The sequence below is a fragment of the Diadema antillarum genome, unplaced genomic scaffold (assembly GCF_040938485.1).
Source record: "Diadema antillarum isolate AM-2024a unplaced genomic scaffold, OU_Dant_1.0 scf00000001, whole genome shotgun sequence".
Lineage (NCBI taxonomy): Eukaryota > Metazoa > Echinodermata > Echinoidea > Diadematoida > Diadematidae > Diadema > Diadema antillarum.
Window position 1 is genome coordinate 4,814,422 of NW_027270890.1, and position 19,089 is coordinate 4,833,510.

A 19,089-nucleotide genomic window follows, 5' to 3' on the forward strand; every position below is an offset into this window, starting at 1 on the left:
GAGTGTAGGGTGATGTTTACAAAGAGATGGAAAACACCAAAATATTCGTGTTTAAACTACATCGACATTGTCATTAATTGAATCCTTTACAGCATTCTCCAGCATATTTGGATTAAAACAATCCAATCCCGTTCCACACAGCATGGTGAATGGTAATACACTTGTACTTTCTGGTACAAGACCCCTTTTATTTAAACATGTAATACTATTATCGGTATTGTGGTAAGCAAAATTATTGCAGCTACTACATCCACACTCCGATCTGATGAGTCATTGCCTACTCTAACTGCATGTTTTTAAATTGCAAGTTGTTGTTAAGTCCTTTATGGAAAGGAAGGCGAATATTTCATTGTGCTACCAAGAAAACTTTTGCAAGGAGTCTGAGATGCGTTGCCCTATTCACTTCATTTTATAAAACACGTCACGATATAATTATATGGGCATGCTGAAACGGTTATAAGGTTCGTTATTCCGAAGGTTCATTGTTCCGAATTTCATTTTCGGATTAACCAATCTTCGGAATAATGAACCTTCGGAATAACTCCACAAATTTTCGGATTAACGAACGCTTTTTCATTTTCGGATTAACGAACCTCTAGGTATAGGGAATTTGCATGTTTCGGATTAACGACCCTTCGGAATAACGAACCTTCGGAATAGCGAACCTTCGGAATAACGAACAGCACCCCTCTGAAACTGTCCACATGCAGAGAGTCGACAGTTTTAACGGCATTAAGATGAATTACGTTCACAAGTCATCTCAGTTTTTGAAATAGACTCATCACATACTGATACATGCAATGTCAATAGCAGCTCTTACAAAGCAAGACAAAAAGAACTATTGAGTATCGTGACCTTTGACCTCGTGTTTCTTTAAATTTGCGTCGCGTCAGTGGCCTTCGGACTCCAAAACGATCGTATACGTATCTTCCATTAACAGAACGAGTGAAACTTCCATCGACCAGTTGATCCCCACCATGTCATAAGCCCAATGGACCTAAACTCTAAGGGGTTTGGATCCAACCAATTAAAGAATGGCTCCGGGTTGCCATAGCGTCCTACTGAAAAGTTTCCCGAGTCAAAGTTCAGCCAGAAGCGATCGTAGACATGAGGTCCAGAGATTCGACCTACGCTGTCGCTGAAGAGGGGCTTCTCCATCTTCCGGACATTGAGACGGTCAATTATTGTCCTTTTGTTACCATCTCTACCAAGACCTGTTTGAGAGCATAATGAATCTATAGAAATGATCAACATCTCTTTTTTTTTTCAAGCAATGTTTTCATGCTTATACACATGATTCTCTATCGTGCATACACCATGACATTTCATGTAACCAAGGAAGTTCTACATGTAATGGAGAATTTTCTCTATTTTTTCATAAAATTGAAACACATTTATCTTTTTACTACTAGCACCATATGCACTTGGTCAGCTTATTTCATTATGCATATGCAATTAAGTCAAGTTTAGCCAATTCAGATTTCATTTTCATTTCATTGATTGTTTCTGCATGGTACAAGAAATCAACAAAATCACTTTCAAAAATAATTATACACATCGTTCATCATTATTCATGGCTGATTTGCACATGGAAGGTAAGCAAATCATTGTGACAGAGAACAGAGATATAATAAAAGAAAAAAAATCAAAGTATCACACAGAAGGATCCCAGTAAGCCGAGTTTTATATTGTGGCCTCATCATATAAAATGTACAAAGAAATAAATAAACAGTTTTAACAAACTACAATACTGACTTACTGATTCGGCAAGTAACAAACTATTTCACACGTCAAAACATACATGGTCATGTACACAGGTGATGATTAAAAAAAAGAAGAAGAAAGGAATAGCGATAATGGGAGATGGTGAGAAAGAACAGGAGAGAAAGAAATAGAAATACTCCTCGTTCACTGTACACAATATTAATGCACTGTACAAATACAACACTATGAATTGAAGGTGTATTCACCCTGTTGCCATTCAGGTAATGGCTGGGTGAAGCAACGTATGGATTTTTCGGGGGAAAAAACCCTCGTAGAATACATAACGAGGCTTAACGTGTCAGTTTCCCTAGTGTCTGTCTCATTGGCCTTATTTGCTTACTATCGAAATCATGGGCTGTATGACTCGTCGGCCTGTACAGTATGCCCTCCCCCCCCCCAAAAAAAAACAAACAAAACAAAACCAAAAAACGCTTACAATCGGATTTCGAGTTGATAACTTCCAATATGATTTAACCGCGTAAATGCTGTACTTCAGGGTCTTAAAATATAACATCTTAGCTATATTATGCAGAAAACTAAATGTGGATCCTTGTAATGCATGTCATGGGTCTGATTCTTCCAAGTTAGGCACTTGGATGCTCTTGGAAATGCATCTTGCGTGAAGACAATGGACAGAACTCCGAGGGAAGGGATTCCTGGCATGCTCTACAAAACTCTTCATTTCTCTTTGACCACTGAAGCAAATCGGATGGGGTTTTCTGTAAGATGTGGATAATAAGTTATAGTTTCATACCGTGAAAACGTATTTGGATTGATTCACTATATTTTGTCAGGGTCCTTTTATAATTTTGGGGGGACATACGGTACAACTCGCGGACTGAGTGACTCATATGGACTGTATGAATAGTGGGCTGTATGATTCGTGGTTGTGGAACTCATTACATGCACCCGAAAAAAAAATCTTACCTGGTATTTTCTTTAGATCTTAATAACCAAAGGATGATGAAATAACGTGTTTGAAGATTTACGTGACAAATCTCATGTACCTACTTTTCTTCAGAACTATTGAGTGAAAAAAATCTTCAAATGAATGCATTGTCCCAATGAATGGATGAATCCTGAGAAATATGTTGTCGAGGAGTTAGTTTTTCAAATGAATATGATAACGTTGTTTTAGGAACGTAGGCCTACGTTTCACACCTGCGCTTTTCCGTGAAATTTAGATAACATTAAGTTGCTGTTGGTTTTTCTATATGGTGAGTTGATTATGTTAGGGAATGTCTTACAGTTGAGCTATATAGTATTTCATAGTCCTTTTGATGAAGTGTCAGAGCATAATAACGAATGTATCGTATTCTTAAAACACTTTTATGGAAGTTAAAAAGGCACATTTACTTCGCCACGGAACATATGGCTTATCTGCTTGCCTTGGAAGGAACAGATAGTGGAGGTGCCATAAGCGCTTTCCGTGACATTCGCAGATTTATGTGTGTAGCAAGAGAGAAGGGGTGTGGAACGACATTTCAGATGTAAAATTGAAGGCTGTGTACTCAAGAAAAAAATGGTGAGAACTCTTTCTCGTTTTTTGTTTTGTTTCGTTTTTTCACGCGAATATATTGTTTGAGTTGTCAAACGTCGGTAAATATCAATATACCTAACAAATTACATAAACTTAAGACTAACAAGGAGACATTTTTGATATGCTTTAAAAAAAAACACTAAAATCCTTGATCGTCAACCTAAAACATCAATGTACCACAAAAAAAAAGACAAATGGATACTCTATCATTTCCTGACGACAGTGTCATTTATCTTTGTACTTTTGAAGGATTGGGGGTTGAATCTTGTTTTCCCTCTTTTTAATTCATATAATATAGGTTTTCCCGGTCAATTTCATACCTTTGTCACTCAAATTCATTAATGTGCATTCAAATTCACGCAGCGCACGCACGCGAAAATATTCGGGCATTCAAATTCAGAATCCGAGCGATCAATTTCATTTATGGGCGTTCTGTTTCGTTTTCGTGGAAATCAAATTCACGATTGGGCATTCAATTTCAAAATGCGAGACCGACTTTCCTACTCGGGCATTCAAATTCATGCGATAGTCACGTGATAGTCCCAATGAGCTTGTTTGGAGCGTTCAAATTCATTTTTAGGCGATCAAGTTCCTACTTCGTGCAATCAATTTAACGAGTTAAATGGAGTAGACTTTTAAGAAAGGAAAAAGGGCCAACACAACCAATGAAGGCTTGCATATAGTGTAATTATGATTGTTTACAGGTTCTACATTGTTCTCTTTTCATGTACTCTTTGTTTTTCATCTCTATAAATTTCAAATTGTATTGTCCAATCAGCAGTGCATCCAACAACACAAAGGCAATTATAATCATATTTCTTGATGATACTGCATGCTGACAACGCCCCAACACCAGCCCTATAATGACAATTCATCAAAGACAAACTGACACACAATGATCTCACATAGTCCCGCAAAAGTAAATCAATAAGAGAGCAATACATAACAAACAAGACGTATAAAATGTTCATGTGTTCAATGTCAATATAGTCGAAATTGTTTTTTTTTTCCTTCGAAAGTGTCAACCAACCCTCCGTATTATGCTCGTCTGTAGGCCTATACAGTGCCTAATGTTTGTTTGTTTCATTTTCCATCAAAAAAAAAATGGCTGGATAACTGTCAAACCTCTGTTTTCTTAGCAAAACCTTAGAGAGAGTAGTATCCAAGCAGCTCACAACATTCTTACAAGAAACAGCTTATATGATGATTTCCAGTCGGCTTATCGTGCTCACCACAGTGTGGAGACTGCTGTACTTAGAATTCAGAATGATCTCCTTCAAGCTATGAATGTTGGGAAAATATCTCTCCTGGTCCTTTTGGACATGTCTGCAGCCTTTGATACTGTAGATCATGGAGTTCTTCTTACTCGCTTGAAAGCCTCTTTGGTGTAACTGAAATTGCGCTTCACTGGTTCCGTTCTTATCTCACTCAGAGAAAACACTTTGTGAGCATGGATGGTGCTAGCTCTGACAGATTGCCTTTGCAATATGGACTTCCTCAAGGATCTGTCCTGGGCCCAGTGCTCTTCTGCATGTACTGCTTGCCACTTGGAGATATCATCAAGAGTCATGGCCTTAGTTATCATTGCTACGCTGATGATATCAGATATATTTATCAGTGAATCCTGTCCATTCTGAAGTAATCCAAGCAATACAGCGTATTGAGACTTGTGTTGATGAGTTGCATAAGTGGATGATTTCAAACTTTCTGAAGCTTAATGAAGGGAAGACGGAGTTTATGATCATTGGGTCTAAGCATCAAAGACCAAAGGTAAACGTCACTGGGATCAGAGTGGGTGGAGATAACATCCCTCCTTCAGATACTGCCAGAATCTTGAATCATTTTTGACTCTAATCTTTCCATGAAAAGCCACATCTTGGCTGTATCCAGAGCAGCTTTCTTAGCTCTCAGAAACATTGGCTTGATCCGCAAGTACATCAATAACCATGTTGCAGAACTTCTGGTGCATGCATACATCACATCGAGGCTTGACATGGGAAATTCAGTATTGTATTATCTGAATAAGTCACAAATACACAGACTTCAGCGCCTGCAGAATAGCGCAGCTAGAGTTGTCACCATTTCCAGGAAGAGTACAAGCATCAACTCTCTTCTGAAAAAGCTACATTGGCTATGTGTTGAACAGAGGATTGAGTATAAGATTAGTTTGGTTGTGTACAAGGCACTGAATGGCAGTTCTCCATCATATATATGTGATCTACTAGAGCCATATGTCCCAGCAAGAGAAAATCTACGTTCTGCAGACAAGTACCTGCTGGTGGAACACAGAGCACACAACTCTTGGGGAGCTCGTTCATTCCGCGTGGCTGCTGCAAAGATATGGAATGGCCTTCCACAGTCAATCCGCAGAGCTCTTACCACAGAATCTTTTAAAACAACCCTCAAGACCCATCTCTTCAAATTGAAAAACTAGCCAATGTGTAAGAATGTATGTTTACACATTTGGAGACAATGACTTCCTGGAACTATTTCTTTTTGTTTTAACTGTCATATCACAAGCGGTGCACCCATGAAATTTAAGCTGAATTATGTATTTATTTTGGAGCAAGCGCCATGAGCGCCTGACTTGGCGGATACCGGCGCTATACAAGACTTCATCATCATCATCATCATAATCATCATCATATTCAACTGCAATAGTTGGTCTTAAAATGGGGTCCAGTTGGATGTTCTGCTCTCTGCGATGAATAAATGAAGTGGGATCTTTTACGTACATGAGTTGTGACTCTCTCACACATGGGACCTCCATTTCATGTCCAATCCGAGGGACATGTGCCTGTATATTCCTTTTTGCTTGGCGCGAGTTCAAAATAGTCAATGAACAGGTGGACCTCTACTGCAAATTAAATAATTATCATAAATCCCAATATATTCAAATCCAAATGAGAAACACATGCATACACGGCCCAAACTAACTAAATTCAGGACTTCTTTTAAATTGAATGCAGTTATTTGGAACATGGTTGCCTATTCACGAATTTGAATGACCGACGAGATTCCGTCGCCAGCTTGACATGAATTTGAATGCTCATTGGTGAAATGCGTGCTCCTCTCTTAAATTTGAATGCTCCGATAGTGAATTTGAATGTTCCGATAGTGAATTAGAATGCTCCGACAGTAAATTTGAATGCTCGGATAGTGAATTCGAATGACCGGATTTTGAATTTGATTACTGATTTAGTGCTGCGAGCGTGGAATGCGTGAAATCGAATGCTCGGAATAGGAACTTGAATGACAAAAGTATGAAATTGACCGGGAAAACATTATGCGTATATATATACATATATATATACATTACCTTGTCTCCGATATCTTCTGTTCTATTCCTGCTTCACGAAACTCCAACAGCTATGTCAAATTGCTTGTGTTCAATAATGTGAATATTTTGTCTTTCCGTTGTATATTCTTATATGAAAAATATGTATATGTATGATACGATCCATGACGAACAAAACTTACCTGAATCTTATTTTGATGTGCCCGCCTTTAACTCAAAATATAAAGATGCCAAGTTTTCTGATTCATTTTCGTTAGTTCATTTCAATCGTATAAGTTTTTCGAAAAATTTCGATAATTTGAATATGTATATAAGCAGCATTGATCATAATTTTAAGGTAATAGGACTTACTGAAACTTGGTTAAATGAATCTTCTTCAGTTGAAGCTTATAATTTCGATGAATATAATTTATTTTGTAATAATAGAATTAACAAACGAGGTGGTGGAACAGGTGTATATGTTCATAATTCCTTACATGTATTTATTAGACAAGAGTTGACAGTTATATCTGAGTCGTTTGAAAGTATTTTTGTTGAGTTAGCAAATAACAACACCAAATGTAAAAAAAAAAAAAACAATTGTTGGTGTGGTAGATCGTCCCCCGAATTGTAATATTTATATGTTTTGAATGAATTTGTAAATTTTTTACATAAGGTAAATCCGCGTGTATGTAATTGTTTCATAATGGGTGACTTCAATTTAGATTTAGTGAAAATAGGTTTAAATTCCAAAATTGATTTATTTATGGATATTTTGTATGGATTTTATTTGGAACCTTTGATTAGCAGTCCCATTCGGATAACTGCAACCTCTGCCACTTTGTTGGACAATATATTTACAAATGTTAATATTTGTACTCACTCAGGAATTTTGATTAGTGATGTAAGTGATCACCTGCCAATTTTTTGTATGTCTTCATCCATTGCCCATTGTACAAACAAATCACCTCTCATTTATGTAAAGCGTAATATTACTCAGTCAAATATGATTGCTTTTTTTAACACATTGAAAAATGTTGAATGGGAAAATTACATTGATGTAGGAAGTGTTGATTTCAAGTATAATAGTTTTTTGCAAGTATTTAAAGATATTTATGAAGAATGTTTTCCTTATAAATCATATGATTTTAAGAAGAAGAATAAGAATCCATGGTTGACTAAGGATTTGATTAAGCTTTGTCGTAAAAAATCAAGTATGTATAAAAAATATGTTAAGAAACCAACCCCTTATAGAAAAGAGGTGTATAATAAATTTCGAAATTATGTTACACTTCGATTAAGGCAACCAAAAAAGAAATATCTTAATGAAAAATTTTATCAAGTGAAAAATGATATTAAATCAACATGGAAAATCATCAATAATCTTTTAAAGGGTACAAGAAATACCCAAAGTAGTTTAATAGAAAGTGCTGAGATTGGGAATGAAAAAATAACAAATAATAAAGATATAGCTGATTGTTTTAATGATTTTTTTGTTAGTATTGGGGAGAAACTGCAGATCTGTAATGATAAGAGAAATGAAAATTCATATGATAAATATTTGAAATTTCCTAATAAAAATAGCATATTTTGTAAGCCAATATCAAAAAAAGAAATAATAACGATTGTAGAGGAAATAAAAAGTAATGTAAGTTCAGGTGTAGATGGTATAGATATAAAAGTAATAAAGCTTGTAATTTCTGTTATATGTGAACCATTAAGTTTTTTTTTTTTCAATGACTGTATGTCTGTTGGTTTTTTCCATCAAAAATGAAAATTGCACGTGTAACACCTATTCATACAAAGGGTAACCGTAATGACATTAATAATTACAGACCAATATCGGTGTTAACTATATTTTCAAAGATATTAGAGAAATGTATATTCAATAGATTAATTGAGTTTATAGATAAACAAAGTATTTTGATAAAAAGTCAGTTTGGATTTAGAAGGGGTCATACAACAGCCACAGCAATACTAGATCTTGTGAAAAAAAAAATAAATGATGCTACTGATAATAAAGAATATGCTGTAACAATATTTATTGACCTTACTAAGGCTTTTTATGTTATAGATAATTTTGTTTTATTACAAAAATTATATTATGGTATACGTGGCCCCCCATTTAAACTTTTAATTAGTTATCTTAAAGATCGTCAAGAGTTAACTGTAGTTAATGAAATTGAATCTGATATCAGAACAATTAATTGTGGTGTTCCACAAGGATCGATTTCAGGCCCTCTTCTTTTTCTTATATATATAAATGATTTACCATTATAAACTCAACATTTAAGTTATGTTTTATTTGCTGATGATACCAAATTGTTAATGAAGAAGTGCAATCCTTATGCAACTGGTTCAAGGCAAACAAACTACAAATGAATATTAGTAAAACGAAATACATGATTTTCCAACCTTCCCAGCAACTTGTTATGTGTTATGTAACTATATAAGTGTTATGTCCGTATGAAGTGTACTTTTTGTTCGAACACCGTAAGATCGAATCACAAGATATGTGTATGTGAATTGTGCGAAAAGCAATGGCATGAGACATGCTACATGTCAAGCTGTTCGCTGCACTTAAATCCAAAATGTTATATTTGTCCTTCGTGTATCTCAAACGAATTGCCATTTAACCACATACTTGAAGATGATGATTTTCACAGAGAATTATTCTCTTTTTTTCACTACTCTAGCAGTGATATCTCATTTGAATCAGGTCTTGACTCCCACGTTTTTGATGTGTTTGGCATGAATAGTGATGATAATGTTTCCATCAATAATCTAGAAAGTCCATGCAATTATTATTTTAATGACACTTTCAATCACAAATTTCTGAAATGTCAAAACGAGGCTGTGTTCTCCCTATTTCATTTGAATGCTCAGAGTTTGTCTGCAAAGTACGAATGCTTAACCGACTATCTGAGTAGCCTTTGCCATAAATTTTCAATTTATGCTTTCACTGAGACTTGGTTTAACTCGAATGTGTCCTCCCTTTACAATATGCCAGGTTATTCTTTGTTACATAGATCACGTGAAGGAAGAAGAGGAGGAGGGGTTTGTTTCTATGTGGAATCTAAATACGTGTTTAAGGAAAGAGATGATTTGGTGTTTTGCAACGAATATACAGATACTTTATTTATTGAAATTGATATGAAGCACGCAAAGAATGTTATAATTGGTGTGGTGTACAGAGCTCCAAATTCAAACCCTAGTGATTTCAATGGTATGCTAGAAAAGTCTTTGAAAGCTATTGCCATGGAAAACAAATTATGTTACATTGTTGGGGACTTTAACTTCGACATACTTAAATACTCTGTGAGTTCATGTACAAGCGAATTCATGAGCGTAATGTATTCGCACGGTTTGTACCCACTTATCACCAAACCTACCCGGTTAACAGCGAGATCATACACTTGTATTGACAACATATTTACCAACGTTGTTGATAAACCAGCGACTCCAGGAATCCTTTTTTCTGATGTTTCTGACCACTTACCAATTTTTCAATTTACAAAATTTGACAAACAGCACCAGCAACAGTACAGGCTCGAAAGTCACGATCAAAAGCCACTTTATGAAAATTTTGATATGAAAGAGCTCTCTCGGGAATTATGCTCAGTCAATTGGTCATTTATTGAAAATGGGAGTGATGTTAACTCCTCGTATGATAATTTTCTTGAGACTTTCACCAAGATTTGTGATAAACATGTTATCCAGCGTGCATCACTCAAGAAGACCAAAAAATATACTATAAGAAAGCCGTGGGTAACAAAAGGAATATTAAAGTCAATCAATAGAAGGCAAAGGTTATATTACAAACATATTCATGTTCCCTCACGTAAGAATGAAGTTGTGTATAAACGATATAGAAACAAATTGAATGTGATTCTACGCGAATCAAAACGACTTTATTTTGCAAACTTGATTGAAAGAAATAGATCAAACCTTTGTAAAACATGGAAAATTGTAAATGAGATTTTGGGGAGAAGTAGCAAATCTGAATTGCCACCTTTTATCGAACTTTGTGGTCAAAAAATTGAAAATCATAAAGAAATAGCAAATGTTTTCAACCAGTATTTTGCGAATATAGGAGTCTCAATCTCAGAAAACATTCAAAGTTGTCCAAAGCATTTTACAGATTATTTGAGCTCGAAACCATCAGTTTCCATTTTCTTCTGTCCTACCAATGAGTCGGAAATAGCTGAAATCGTGAAAGACATGAATTGTAAGATTTCATGTGGTCATGATGGTTTTAGTTCTAAATTTGTAAAACAAATTATCCATTATATTGCTCGTCCCCTGGCTCTTATATTCAATCAATCGCTATGCTCAGGTAAGGTCCCAGACTCCCTCAAACTTGCAAAGGTAATTCCTGTTTATAAGAAGAATAATAAATTTTTGATAGAAAATTATAGACCAATTTCTCTTCTTCCAACTTTCTCCAAAATAATTGAACGCATAGTATATAAACGTTTGTACAAGTATTTGTCCGAAAATGACCTTCTCATAAAAGAACAATTTGGTTTTCGGCCCTCCTTTTCGACCGAAACAGCATTGTTACACACCTTGGAACAAGTCATTTTATCCCTTGAAAAGAAAGAAATTCCCTTGGCTATGTACATTGACCTGAGTAAAGCGTTTGATTCACTGGACCATAACATACTCTTGCACAAGCTAGAACACTATGGTATTCGTGGTGTGCCTCATTCTTGGTTTGTTGATTATTTGAGTGGACGACAACAATACACCAGCTTCAACGGTGCTAAGTCGGACCTCATGCCCGTATCTCATGGCGTGCCCCAAGGTAGTATCCTTGGCCCTCTTCTCTTTTTGATTTATGTCAATGATGTTATCAATTCATCGAAAGTTTTTCGTTTTGTAATGTATGCTGATGATATCAATATTATATATTCACATTCTGATCAGAAAATCCTTAACCAAATTGTTAATGAAGAAGTGCAATCCTTATGCAACTGGTTCAAGGCAAACAAACTACAAATGAATATTAGTAAAACGAAATACATGATTTTCCAATCTTCCAGAAAACAGATACAATTTTGTCCAAACTTTTCTATAAAAATTGATAATAACGAAATTGAAAAGGTTGCCACAATAAACTTTTTAGGGGTATATATTGACGAAAAGTTGTCCTGGAATGACCATGTCAATTATGTTCATGGAAAGATAAGTGTTGCACTTGGTATGATGTTCAAGCTTCGTTCGTTAATCCCGAAAAATACACTGTTCATGCTTTACAATGCCTTTATCTTGCCGTACTTAGACTATTGTAATCTCGTCTGGTCAGGGACTAGCCAGCGACAATTAGATCGGCTAACGGTCCTCCAAAAGAAAGCCATTCGCCTTTGTACAAATTCCCTCAAACTTGCCCACACCCCTCCATTATTTAAGGACTTGCAAACGTTAAATTTTCGAGACAGAATTTCATTTAAACTTGGTATTTTTATGTATAAATATGTTCGCTCCGTCTTGCCAGATATATTCAATGATTATTTTTCTTCTCATGCCAAGAAACATTCTTTCAATACTAGAAATAAACAATGTTATATTTTACCATTTTATCGTCTGAAAATCAGTCAGTCCAACTCTATAAAGTACAAAGGGGCTAAATTGTGGAATTTGTTAAGCATGAAACTGAAATCTGTTAACACATTGAATCTTTTTATGACTCAATATAAGCAGCTTCTTCTCAATCTGTATTGATTAATGTTTATGAATGAATGATGAATAATTGTGCAATTCCCATACAAACCTTTGACAATTACCCTGCATGTTTGTTTGTTTGTTTGTTTTTTATTGTATAGTATTATATTGTATTAGTTCAGTTGTTGTTTTGTTTCCTGTTTCCTGTCTCTATCATAATGTATTGTTGATTTTGTAACGGCCTCTAATTTAAGTTCTGTTTTGATATATATATGTTTCATTCAAAACTGTGATTTTAAACTATATTGTAAAGGAAATCTCCATTTCCAAGCCCTAGGCTTTTGCGTGATTTCCTCCTTTGACTCACACATCTATGTAAATATTTTATATGTGATTTTATGAAATGAATAAATTTAATTGAAAAAAAAATTGAAAATACCAGTGTATTTTGTAAAGGCTCAGATCCATGTAAACTATTTGATATTGTTAATAGACAATTGCGCAATATTAGTGATTGGATGGAAGCCAATAAGTTGATTTTGAATATAGATAAAAATCATTATATTTTATTTGGTATGCGAATCATAACAGACCACAATTTGCAGTTGTATTTTAAGAATATGAAAATAGATAGAGTTGTAAGCACAAAATTCTTAGGAGTAATTATAGATGAAAGATTGTCTTGGAATTATCATATTGATTACATAGCCAGTATTATATAAAGAAACATAGGGGTTTTGTGTAAATTACAGTATCTTCTTAGGAATGTCCTTAAAATGTTATACCATGCTTTGATTTCACTACAAATTAATTACTGCAATATTGTATGGGGATTCACTTTTAATAAAAATATTGATCGAATACATAAATTACAAAAACGGGGAGTGCTTTTAATAACCAATTCAACATATGCTTCCCCCAGTTTACCTCTGTTTTCGAAAACTCAAATATTACTTATTTTAATTTCATTAGAGTCTGCAATATTCATGTTTTAACTTTATAATAGTTTTCTCCCTGATGTATTCTCTGATTATTTTACCCTCAGTAGTTCAATTCATGATTATAATACCAGAAATGCTCAGAGTATTCATCCCCCATTAAATCGCACATCTTGTACGCAGTCATCAATATTTTACAAAGGTACTATTTTGTGGAATAATTTGAATATAGTTTTCAGGATCAGTAAGACCGTAAGACAATTTAAAAGATTATATAAACAACATCTTTTTGATGCAATTAAGTTACAAGTTGACGAATAGTTGAATATGGAGTTTTCTTCTTTTCTTCTCTACTTTCATATCTAAACGTATCCGGTTTTTTATTGATTCAAGTTGTAAATCTTATCGTATTTTGTATTCATGTTTGTTTCAATTCAGTTACAAACCAATGATTTTAAAAGATTACATGTATTTACATCATAATATTTCTTAAGGGATCATTTTCAATAAGCCTACTTTGTGCTTCTCATGATTCCGCCACTATCATATTTGACACCATGTATTTTTGTTTGTTTGTTTGTCTGTCTGTTTGTCTTTAATGCAAAGTTTGTAAACCAATTATGAAAGTGGAAATAAATGAAATGAAATGAAAATGAAATGATATATATATATATATATATATATATATATATATAATGTATACACGTATATCATATATACAAACACATATACATATGAACATATTCTAAACAGTAATCATAAATGCATACCTGTACATCCAAGTTTTTGTGTAATTAAGCAAATGTAGGATAGACATATAGATAAAACAAAATGAAATCAAGTACAATTTTAAATCCTTGAGAATCATACGTTAAGAACATTTCTTTCGACAGGAAGGACACTCACCGATCACATATTCGTGGATATTCGTCTGGGAAGGGTTCATTGTCAGGGCAATGTGAGGGGCCTTGTCAGTACTGACTTCAAAATCCAGTGACGTCATATCCGTTGTTAGGTTCAGCCCATAAAAGTTGAAGACTAACTTGCGGCCGCTGTTTGGTGTGTGGATTACGTTGCATGCTTTAAGAAAAAAATGCATGTTAACTGCTTATGTAGTATTGCATGTGTAATATTTGTATATGTGTATGTATATATATATATATATATATATATATATATATATTTATATATATAATAGTTCCCTTCCCAAACGTACGCGGTGCCTCATTGTGGGTAGCATACTGAAAGAAATTAGACTGAAGCGGACGTTGCTCTCGATCTTGAGTCTCCCTTTTAATCAGTCGAGCTTTCGGCCAGTCACCAGGCCTTCATCATTGGGCGCGGGCCAGGAAAAAAAAAAACAGTGTGTGTGTGTGTGTGTGCGCGCGCGCCCAATGTGAAAGCTGTATCTTTTGTTGACATGGATCAACGAGCTTGCACAATATTCACCGTATGGAACGCGTGTCACACCCAAATTATTATCTCATACGTCGCAAAAATCCGTCGAAATTTGAAAATGACTGCATTTATAGAAATTGGCGTGAATAAACAGTGCTGAACCAAATTTAATGACTTTGGTATCATTGTCTTTTGCGGAAGATGCTCTTTCTAATGATGTCAAAAAAATATCACTTTTAGAGCGCAAGGTACTGAAAATCCACCGTTCCGCTTTTTTGGGGACACCCGGTATAGTTAATGTACATTTCATGACAGTTAAATGGTTTCCCGCTACAGAGAAAGAGTGCATTAGATGTTATTTAAGATTCATGCGAGGGCAAAATCTGAATCGAATAAAATCATAGTGCACATTAACTTCACATTATATTGAAAGGCCTTAAGAAATACGAAACTGACTGACTCTTGAGCAATTTGGCCTGAATGTCTGTTGTATGCGTAAGTGTAAGGGTGCTGTGTTGGGGAGGCAGGCTCGTTACGTATACTTGTAGGGATGTTATTTCGTTTTGCATTTCTTTTTTTGTTTTTATCTCTTTTTTTTTCAGGGAGAGGGGAGGGTCCAAATTTAAAAACAAACAAACAAACAAACAAACGGGCCTTTTCATTAAGACAATTCCTTCCGAGACCGTACATCCGTCTGGTAAAGGACATAATTTCATACTGTGACTGTCTAGGTCAAAACCAAGTAAAAGATTAGAATTCTCTATAATGGACCAAAACAGACAGTTGCATTGACAGATAATTCATATAGATTTATTCATATATATATATATATATATATATATATATACACATTTATATTTATATATATATACATATGTATTTCTTCATGTATTCATATTCATTACGAATATGCACGTAATATAGATATATCATGTGCACATGTAGTCATAGCATATCTATATAACCTTGTACCACAAAACGAACAAAAAGTCGGATTTAGTTAAGGACACGTTCTGAAAGAGCAATAACTCAATTCAAATGGACTTAATATCTTAACATTAAAAGGAAAACGCATACTCTGGAAAATTCTATTCAAGCCCTTTCTCTTACCAGCTGTGCTATCTGTGCAATTGATACGGACAAAAATAAAAGCAAGGATGTAAACACCATAGCGATAACAATGAAGGGATTATCAGATTACGGCGAAATTCATCACGTTCTATCACCGCGTTCTATCTGTTAAGATTAAGAACAATTTTCAAAGCAGTATGGCATCATCTTTTCAAAAGTTATTACAGTTGAAAGTAAAGAGTATGTAAAGGAGCTATAAGAAATGAAAAGAGGACTCTATAGGGCTTTTTACACTTGTAAATTTTTGCTTAGCCCCGGACTATCGGTGGGGCTAAGGGGGGGCCTTAGCCCCACCGTTGGTACGGGACTATCCTTAGCCCACTTTCTGTTTACACTCGTTTTTGCCAAAGTGGGCTAGCCCCACCGATAGTACGGTACTATCTGGCCCTGCAAAATAGCAGGGGTTAGCACCGCAATTGCGGTGCTAGCACCGCAATTGCGGTGCCAAGCAAGTGAGTGTAAACAGAACGAAAAAATAATCCTGGGCTAAGCGACGGAGACGAAGTCCGACCCTCACTGACCAATCAGAAACGAGGCAATCAAGTGCTGCCGGTGCGTGCGTGTACGTGTACAGTACACAGCGTAATTATGAATATTCATGTGGTCTGGAAAGTCCGGGGCTAAGAAATACGAGTGTAAAAAGGTCAGTTTTCTCCTTAGCCCCGGACAAGAGATAGTACGGGACTAATTGGCGAGTGTAAAAAGCTGAAAAAATTGGTACGGGACTAACGATAGTCCTGGGTCAGAGAAAGTCCGGGGTTAAGAAACACAAGTGTAAAAAGCCCTTAACTCAATTCAAATGGACTTAATATCTTAACATTAAAAGGAAACGCATACTCTGGAAAATTCTATTCAAGCCCCTTCTCTTACCAGCTGTGCTATCTGTGCAATTGATACGGACAAAAATAAAAGCAAGGATGTAAACACCATAGCGATAACAATGAAGGGATTATCAGATTACGGCGAAATTCATCACGTTCTATCACCGCGTTCTATCCGTTAAGATTAATACCAACTTTCAAACCAGTATGGCATCATCTTTTCAAATGTTATTACAGTTGAAAGTAAAGAGTATGTAAAGGAGCTATAAGACATGAAAAGAGGACTCTATAGGGCTTTTTACACTTGTAAAATTTTGCTTAGCCCCGGACCAACGGTGGGGCTAAGGGGGGGCCTTAGCCCCACCGTTGGTACGGGACTACCCTTAGCCCACTTTCTGTTTACACTCGTTTTTGCCAAAGTGGGCTAGCCCCACCGATAGTACGGTACTTTCTGGCCCTGCAAAATAGCAGGGGTTAGCACCGCAATTGCGGTGCCAAGCAAGTGAGTGTAAACAGAACGAAAAAATAATCCTGGGCTAAGCGACGGAGACGAAGTCCGACCCTCACTGACCAATCAGAAACGAGGCAATCAAGTGCTGCCGGTGCGTGCGTGTACGTGTACAGTACACAGCGTAATTATGAATATTCATGTGGTCTGGAAAGTCCGGGGCTAAGAAATACGAGTGTAAAAAGGTCAGTTTTCTCCTTAGCCCCGGACAAGAGATAGTACGGGACTAATTGGCGAGTGTAAAAAGCTGAAAAAATTGGTACGGGACTAACGATAGTCCTGGGTCAGAGAAAGTCCGGGGTTAAGAAACACAAGTGTAAAAAGCCCTTAACTCAATTCAAATGGACTTAATATCTTAACATTAAAAGGAAACGCATACTCTGGAAAATTCTATTCAAGCCCCTTCTCTTACCAGCTGTGCTATCTGTGCAATTGATACGGACAAAAATAAAAGCAAGGATGTAAACACCATAGCGATGACAATGAAGGGATTATCAGATTACGGCGAAATTCATCACGTTCTATCACCGCGTTCTATCTGTTAAGATTAATACCAACTTTCAAACCAGTATGGCATCATCTTTTCAAATGTTATTACAGTTGAAAGTAAAGAGTATGTAAAGGAGCTATAAGAAATGAAAAGAGGACTCTATAGGGCTTTTTACACTTGTAAAATTTTGCTTAGCCCCGGACCAACGGTGGGGCTAAGGGGGGGCCTTAGCCCCACCGTTGGTACGGGACTACCCTTAGCCCACTTTCTGTTTACACTCGTTTTTGCCAAAGTGGGCTAGCCCCACCGATAGTACGGTACTTTCTGGCCCTGCAAAATAGCAGGGGTTAGCACCGCAATTGCGGTGCCAAGCAAGTGAGTGTAAACAGAACGAAAAAATAATCCTGGGCTAAGCGACGGAGACGAAGTCCGACCCTCACTGACCAATCAGAAACGAGGCAATCAAGTGCTGCCGGTGCGTGCGTGTACGTGTACAGTACACAGCGTAATTATGAATATTCATGTGGTTTGGAAAGTCCGGGGCTAAGAAATACGAGTGTAAAAAGGTCAGTTTTCTCCTTAGCCCCGGACAAGAGATAGTACGGGACTAATTGGCGAGTGTAAAAAGCTGAAAAAATTGGTACGGGACTATCGATAGTCCTGGGTCAGAGAAAGTCCGGGGTTAAGAAACACAAGTGTAAAAAGTTTCATCCATGAAGGATCAGCTAAGCCGCCATGCAGTTGAGGTAAACAAGGCCGAACGCTTCTCCAGGAGGAACAACTTCCGCATCGTCGGCGTCCCTGATATTAACATATCCAGAACATGAATTTCTTTTGTTACTTGAAGCATCTTCATTCTATGTTGTACTCTGCCTTCTGTTGTAGGCATGCCATGGAATGTTTCTCTATTTTTATATACAGATGTAACTGGTCCGTACGTTGTTACACCCAGCCGTTACCTGGCAACAGAGTGTATGCACCTGTAATAGTGTTGTATTTGCACAGTGTGTTATTGTACAGCGAACGAGGAGTCTTTCTATTTCTCTCTGTCTCCTGTTCTTTCTCACCATCTTTCCTTATCGCTGTCCCCTTCTTCTTTATTTTTTCTTTCTTAGCATCACCTGCGTACATGTCCGTGTATGTTTTGTTATGTAACTGTTTTTGTTGTGTAAAACTAGTTTGTCTTGTTGTAGTTAAGTGAACCGACAGTTGGTTGAAACTGTTTATTCATTTATCTGTGTATGAGGCCCCAATATCAAGCTCGGCTTACTGGGGATCCTCCTGTATGGTACCATGACTTTTTGTTTATTATCATTATGTCTTTGTTCTTTGTCACTAAGATTTGATTACCTGTCATGTGCAAAATCAGCCATGAATTATTATGAATCATATGTTTATTTCTGAAAGTGATCAGAGTTGATTATATTGTGCCATACAGAAACAATAAAATGAAATGAAATGAAATGAAATATATTGAATACGAATTGTAAGTAGAATATTATGCTACATTATTGGAGTTTTTACCGCTGAAATGACATGAAGTAGTGCAACTTTAGTT

The 19,089-nt window shown here is 36.0% G+C and overlaps 1 protein-coding gene across 1 annotated transcript; it reads right to left on the reverse strand.

Moving 5' to 3' along the window:
• Window positions 1-933: 933 nt before the first annotated feature.
• LOC139724457 (uncharacterized) lies at window positions 934-14,186 on the reverse strand. Its single transcript, XM_071635628.1, has 2 exons — window positions 14,090-14,186; window positions 934-1,214 (listed from the first exon to the last, which is right to left on the reverse strand). Exons 1-2 carry the CDS (start codon window positions 14,184-14,186, stop codon window positions 934-936), a joined length of 378 nt encoding a protein of 125 aa, XP_071491729.1.
• Between the last annotated feature and the right edge of the window lie 4,903 nt (window positions 14,187-19,089).